This window comes from Pseudonaja textilis, chromosome 8 (assembly GCF_049901715.1).
Source record: "Pseudonaja textilis isolate UNSWEBS1 chromosome 8, rPseTex1.2, whole genome shotgun sequence".
In the NCBI taxonomy this organism is placed as follows: domain Eukaryota; kingdom Metazoa; phylum Chordata; class Lepidosauria; order Squamata; family Elapidae; genus Pseudonaja; species Pseudonaja textilis.
The window spans coordinates 53,272,915-53,280,048 of NC_141997.1; the positions used below are offsets into that span (position 1 = coordinate 53,272,915).

Here is a 7,134-nt window from a genome sequence, read left to right on the forward strand (position 1 = left end):
GAGGCTGGACTGGAACATCAATGGTTGAGATAAGGGCAAGTGGACAACCAATCTGAAGATCCACAAGGGGCTGGGAAAGAACATGCACACACACAGCAGAAACACAGCTTCAGAAAGTGTCAGGCCCTTTTATTAAATTCACAGCATGTTCTTCAGACTTCATCAGACAAAACTTTGCTGTTCTGGATCATTCGTTGTTCCCCAGCCTTGGAAATTTAACAACATGTTATATTTTGGTGCCTGGACTCTTCTGTATGCCATCCTCATTGTCGTACAAAGCGGAACCCCCCTGGGAAACGAGCACAGTTTACCCACCAAGGACAATTCTTACAAATCTCCGGGTGAACTTGGAAATAGGGAGGGAGAGGCCTATTTCAACTTTAAGGCTTTTCTGGAGAACCTGAAAGTGGATTTTTTAAGGAACTTGAACTTATCGGCGATACCTTCACAAGAAAAGATCAAAGAGGAACCACCCCAATTCATGATTGATTTATACAACCGATACACCCAGGACAAGTCCTCCAGTCCCATTGCCAACATTGTGCGCAGCTTCAGACCTGAAGGTATGAGTAGTTTTCAACGGGTAAGCTACAGTGTTTTGAGGTGGCAGTTGGGATCCTAAAGTCCACTCACATATGGCTTTTTTAAAAAATATTTTCCACTTGTTTTCTTTTATAATGTAAGATATAAAAATGGAAGCTTTAAAAAAGAAGATTGAAAGCACCAATAAGTTATCAATGTAATTTACATAAGTTTCTCAGATGAATGTTAGTACTTCTATATAATTTCTTTAAAGTGCAGGTTGGCAGTTCTGCTAAAGCAGTGGTTCTCAACCTTCCCAATGCTGCGACCCTTTAATACAGTTCCTCATGTTGTGGTGACCCCCACCATAAAATTATGGCTTTCCAATGGTCTTAGGTGACCCCCCCTGTGAAAAGGTCATTCTACCCCCCCAAGGAGTCATGACCCACAGGTGGAGAACAACTGAGCTAAAGCATGCAGTGCAGCCGTGAATAATCTCTGGGTGTTCTAGAAACCTCTGGAGACATGAACATTTGCAGGGGTAGGGTGGGTGGGTCGTGAAACCAAAAGAAAGCCAATGCGATTTCACTTCCTCCTGACCTGTGTGTTCTCCTGAGCCAAAACTGTCTGGCTTTGATAATGGCCCGATGATGCTTCGGTGGTTTTCTAATTAATCTGGCTGAACTGTCTTGGCTATCAGGTGCGTCATTTACAGTATTGCCAGGTGGAGTAAAAAGTTTTCAGCTCTGCTCCAGGAGGAAGAGGTCTTTAAGTACTAAATTAAAAAAGAAAAAGAAAAAGCTAGAACAAATGTTAGGGCGGGACTATTTGGTTACAATGGCTTTTTCGGAGGAGATTCAGAAACAGGTCAATTGACCTAAAAACTGAGGACAAATACAAGCAGGGCTTAACAGCCTGTCTCCCCAACATACAAGAAACTGCCATTAATTGTGTGCTTGTTTACTAATTTGCTTGGCTTCGTGAAAGAAGTCCCAACCCTGCTCATCACCAAAGGTGGATCAACATGGAACTCTTCTTCTGAAAGGCATTTAATGAACTGATCGATTAACACAGAGCCATCCAAGTGTTACAGATGGTTTAAAAATGTAATAAACACACAAGTAAGATTATATGGAAGGAGAAAAGATGGGCAAATCTCCCATTCCCCCTTAGATAAGGCCTCCTCTCTGTATCCCACCAACTCAAAGTCACAGATAAAATATTGAACACATCATCAGCAAAAGTACTAAACCCAACATTCACACATATAGGCAAAGAAACCCGCTAATGCCTCCAATCTCTTTTGATAAACATAGATTTGGAGCCCATATAAAGTGCTAAAGTCTCTAGGAAGCCTTCAAGAGAGTTTTTTTTTTTTAAATCAAAGTCAACCCAATTTAATCTTGGCCTTTTGACTCAGCAGAATTTTAGGCTGATAACTTTCCCAATGGATACTAATTGTTCAACCAAAACCATGCAAATTATCCATTCTTTGAAGTTCCCCTCTCTTTTTAGACAGAGCCCGTGCAGTGGAATGCTTAGTGTTGGGTTAGAACCAAGGAAAGCCTGGTCTGAGGCCCCCTCAGTCATGGTAGCCCATTCAGTGACTTTCTGGCAGGCAGAAAGTCACTCAGCTCAGCTCGCTCCGCAAAGTTCTTGTGATTAGAACAATATAGCTACTTACTTTGCTTACTTATTTTTATTTATTTGGAAAACATTGTCATTTTCTGAGGACATCTGATTTTTCATTGTGCAAAACTCCTTTCCCTGCAATTTCTAGATGTTATATTTGTAAACAAGAGGGCGGGCAGCCTCCCTTGGTACTTCCTCCCCTTATTTCCCTACAACAGCCACTCTGTGAGGTGAGTTGGGCCTAAGAGGGAAGGCTAAGCCCAAATCACCAAACCAACTTCTATACCTAAACACTCACTCCCAGTTGCTAGTCCAACACCTTGACCGCTATGTCATTGGGTTTCGTTTTGTTTTTTACATATAGATTTCTTTTTCATCAATAATATTTTATTTTATTTATTTATTCAATTTCTATAGTCACCCATCTCAATCAATGATTCCAGGCAGTTTATAATATGCTGGAAGATATGTCCATTTCCCCATATTTCTAATACTACATTTTACTTATACAGGAATAATTTAATTCCTTTACTTTGTTTCATGTTAGCATTTTAGTAATACTGGTAATGAAGTGTTGAATGTTCAGCATTGGATGTACTAATATTCAGGTTCAAATTCCTTTCTTGCTAGAGAGAGTCAATCATCACAGTGTTTATCATTTTCTCCATCAGATATTTCTTCTCTGTCTTCACTGGAAATAAATCAGAAATATATCTTGCTCTTCAACGTTTCCATCCCATGGCATGAAGAAGTAACTAAAGCTGAGCTGAGGATCCACATTGCATGTCATAAAGAGTGTTTTCCTCCTGTTCATGGAAACGTAGTAATCTATGATGTGCATGAAGGAGATAACTGGGGGGAAGCAGAGGGTGTACAGAACTTCCTTGCCTCCAGAGAAATCCAGGGATGTGGCTGGGTGACCTTTGATGTGTCCAGCACTGTGAAAAAATGGGTCAAGGCAGAAAAGACCAGGACTGTCAACCGGTTGGAGACCGCCGTGAAGAGCTACGATTCAAGTGGTTTCAACTGTGAGCATCTGAACATCAGCGTGGCTCCTGACTCAAACCATCTACCTTCCCTGATATTGTTTTCTAATGACCACAGCAAAAGAGTCAAAGCAAACCACGCAGAGCTTCAGGAAATGGTGGCTCATGAACAGGAGGATTTGCTGAAGAGTTTAGCAAAGGACCATGCTGCCCACAGGCGGAATTCTTGGTCTGTCCACAGGACCCATCACTCCCTGTCCAGAAGCAAGCGAAGTATTGAGCTCAACCATTGCCGGAAAACAACCCTCCATGTGAATTTTAAAGAAATTGGCTGGAACTGGATCATTGCTCCTCCAGATTATGAGGCGTTTCAGTGCAAAGGGGGCTGCTTCTATCCTCTGACTGACAATGTCACCCCAACCAAGCATGCGATCGTCCAGACCCTGGTCCATTACAAAAACCCCAAGAAAGCTGTCAAGGCCTGTTGTGTTCCCACGAAGCTGGAAGCCATCTCCATGCTTTATAAAGATGAGGCTGGAACCCCCACCCTGAAATATGAATACGAAGGGATGAAAGTCGCAGAATGTGGCTGCCGGTAGTATGAGAGGAGGGCCTCTTGTTCATAATTTAAACATGAACTTGTGAGTGCAGCCCTTTCTCTTTTGAATTTCTCATAGAACGGTACTTGTTGTAAACCAATGACTAAGAATGGAATCACTAATTTGTAGACTGAATCTCCCTCACATAGGTCTTTTTCCCCCTACAATATTTCTTTTATACCCTTACTGTATATTTTTAGGAAGGTATCATTAAAAAGCCCTCTGTCTGTGCCCATCAACTGTACTATAAATATTTGTGGGGACTTATTGACTGCAGGAGCAATTTCCAGAAGACGAACCACTGATCACAGTAGGTCTAGTTGCAGGAGTTCTTGTGACTCTTGTGCCAATATCACATATGCTTACAGAACTGTACTTTTTTTTCCAACCCCCAAAGACAGGAAGTGTTTTTTCCACATTTCCATCATATAAAAATTATGTAGAATGAAGGTATTATGAAATACTTTTCTAGCAGTGTAATTATTTTCCAAGCAGTGAAAAAATATTTTAGAAATGATATTGAAATCTGACTACTATAAAGATTACTGAAGTATAATAATTGAACAAGTCTGGTACATGAAATGCACTCTGGGAGCTTCCTTTATCCCAAAGGGAGTCTGATATGTTGCCTCTATTCTAAAACTCACCATAGATTTGGTGGGACTGACACCTGTGACATTCCCACCCTCACCCACCTGCCATAGAGAGGACACTCAAAGTAGGTAGAAAGGAAGGAAGTTAGGACAGGACTGCAAACAAGTTGTTGTTTCATGGAGTAATCCTTGTCTAAATTGTGGGATTCAGCACTCTAAAATGTCATAATCAGTGGTGGATTAAGGCTCACTTGTACCCTAAGTACTGACAAATCTTGGTGCCCCCCCCCCTCCTCCTTTGCACATTCTGTACAAACGAAGCAAGCTTAGGCTACATAAAAGTTTTTGTGGTGCCCCCTTTGGGCCTGGTGCCCTAATAACATGCTCAACGGTTAATACATCACTGGTCATAATGTTCAACTATGCGTTCTGGTTGGGTCAAAAAGGTACAGAGGATAGGAGTAGCTAGCTCAATAAAGAAATGAATAAATATGGAGCAATGAAATAGCACTAAATGACATTCCAGAGAAGGGACTATTCCATTATCACAAGGAGAGAAATAAGCAAAATAAAAGGAAGCTTTATGAATTTAACTTGTCACATTTTACCTCAAACATGGGCAGTTCTAAAGCAAACATTAAAGGACCAGCCCTGAATGTGCCTGTTAACTGAGTGATTCTCTCCACAGAAAAGTTTTTGTGGTCTCCAGATATAAAAGAGAAGTCCTATAAACTTTGTTGGAAAAATAAGGACTTTACTAATCATCTAAAGTCCCATCTGAAAAAAGTATAAGATCTCCTTGGCCATCAAATTCCTCTGCTCTGCCGAGGTGAGTCCAGAAGGCAGAGATTCCATCCAGGGAATCCCTCCCCAACCACACACCAGCCCAGCCATCCCATAGAAAGCTTAGAGGCTGGGATTTAAAGAACAGGTATTTGAAAGCCCAAACTGTTACCAATCTATGTTGGCCCAAACAGGCTGCTAGAAGACACACCACCGTAATGGGCTGCAAAACCCCCAGCAATCACTATGAGACAGGCAAGATATTTGCATTCGGCATTTCTTTGCTGCTATCTTGTGATCACCTGGATTTTTGCAGGTCAGGTAATCCTAGAAGGAATCTCCATCTCAGCTCTTTCTTCCTGGTGCTTTTCTTTGACTAAGCAGCCAGTATCTCCTTTCCAGTTCTCTTATCCATCTGGCTTCTATTTTTGTCTCTTGATGAGACCTACTTGAGTGATCACATACAGAACTACATGACTTTTGCGGAGGGATGGAATCCTTTATCTCTATTCTCCACAAAGCCTTGACCTTCTGAATATTCTGAGCCTTTCCATAGATAAATCTGTAGCTCATCAGTTAAACTGCCTTCAGAGGCCCATTTACCAGTAAAGGAGAATATCTGTAGCTCAGGATTGAAACGGGTAAACAAGCCAAACTCAGAGAGCACCAAGGAGCCTTTGGGCCCATTTACTTTCCCTTTTTACATGCTCACTGAAAGGGATTGAATGTGTCCATAGATGGAAATAGGAGGGCTGGGGAGACTCACGTTCTTATTTTACTTACTAATTTCAATTTCAGTTGATACCCTGCCTTTCCACCCCGTGATGCTTTGGGCTTCTTACAGTCAAGAAAATATAAAATAATAAAAAGAAGTTCAAAACTTAAAAATGTCATGTTATATTGATACATAATATAAACCTTGCAATCCTTATTAGCCAATACAGGAGCCCTATTAAAATGGGTCCAAACAGTCAATAGTCAATGTGCCGGGATTGAGCAGAAATGGGGAATTGAGAGGCCCCTGCCTTTTCCACCACTTCAGCCTCAAACGGGAGGTTGGAGGCCAGGCTATAATTTTCTAGCTGCTCCGGCTCAAGAGAAGTCTCCGGCATCGCTTTTGGGATGTAAGGGTAATATTCCCTCCGTATATCTTGTCCGGTCGGTCTTCAGCAGGTTCTAACCAGTTCTGGAGAACCGGTAACGGAAATTTTGAATAGTTCTGAGAACTGGCAAATCCCACCTCTGACTGGAGATTTTACAGTCTCCTTTCCCTGCCACGCCCACCAAGCCACGCCCACAGAACCGGTAGTAAAAAACTTTGAATCCACATCACTGAGAAGACTCCAAAACTCTACGTTAAAATTACATTAATATGAAATGTGAGTTTTCCGCTTCTCTTGGCTGTTTTTAGAGGGACACGGTGGCTCAGTAGCTAAGACACTGAGCTTATTGATCAGAAAGGTCAGCAGTTTGGTGGTTCGTATCCCTAGCACCGCATAACAGAGTGAGCTCCTGTTACTTGTCCCAGCTTCTGCCAACCCAGCAATTCAAAAGCATGTAAAAATGCAGATAAAAATAGGGATCACTTTGGTGGGAAGGGAACAGCGTTCCGTGTACCTTCGGTGTTTAGTCATGCCGGCCACATTACCACAGAGACGTCTTCAGACAGCGCTGGCTCTTCGGCTTTGTAACGGAGATGAGCACCGCCCCCTAGAGCTGGAAATGACTAACGTGTATGGGCGAGGGGAACCTTTACCTGGCTGTTTTTGTTTGTTTTCTTTGGTTGAAAACTATTGATTGTGTCTACATTTCTGACCAGCTATAGTTCTATACCTTTTCTTTCCTGAACCTTCACTTCCTGTTTTGAAAAAGAGATCAATTATTCAACCTATTTTTTTATTTTAGAAATAAATTTTAAACTTATTCAAAAATGGTTAAGAATAACCATAGAAAATATGTATTTAAAAATCAGCACTCCTCAATCAATCAATATTATGGCCATAAATAAAATACTATTAA

General features: G+C 41.5%; 1 protein-coding gene across 1 annotated transcript; it reads left to right on the forward strand.

Moving 5' to 3' along the window:
• Nucleotides 1–4,920, forward strand: GDF2 (growth differentiation factor 2). Its single transcript, XM_026720476.2, has 2 exons — nucleotides 1–563; nucleotides 2,826–4,920. Exons 1-2 carry the CDS (start codon nucleotides 146–148, stop codon nucleotides 3,737–3,739), a joined length of 1,332 nt encoding a protein of 443 aa, XP_026576261.2. The 5' UTR covers nucleotides 1–145; the 3' UTR covers nucleotides 3,740–4,920.
• The last annotated feature ends 2,214 nt before the right edge of the window (nucleotides 4,921–7,134 follow it).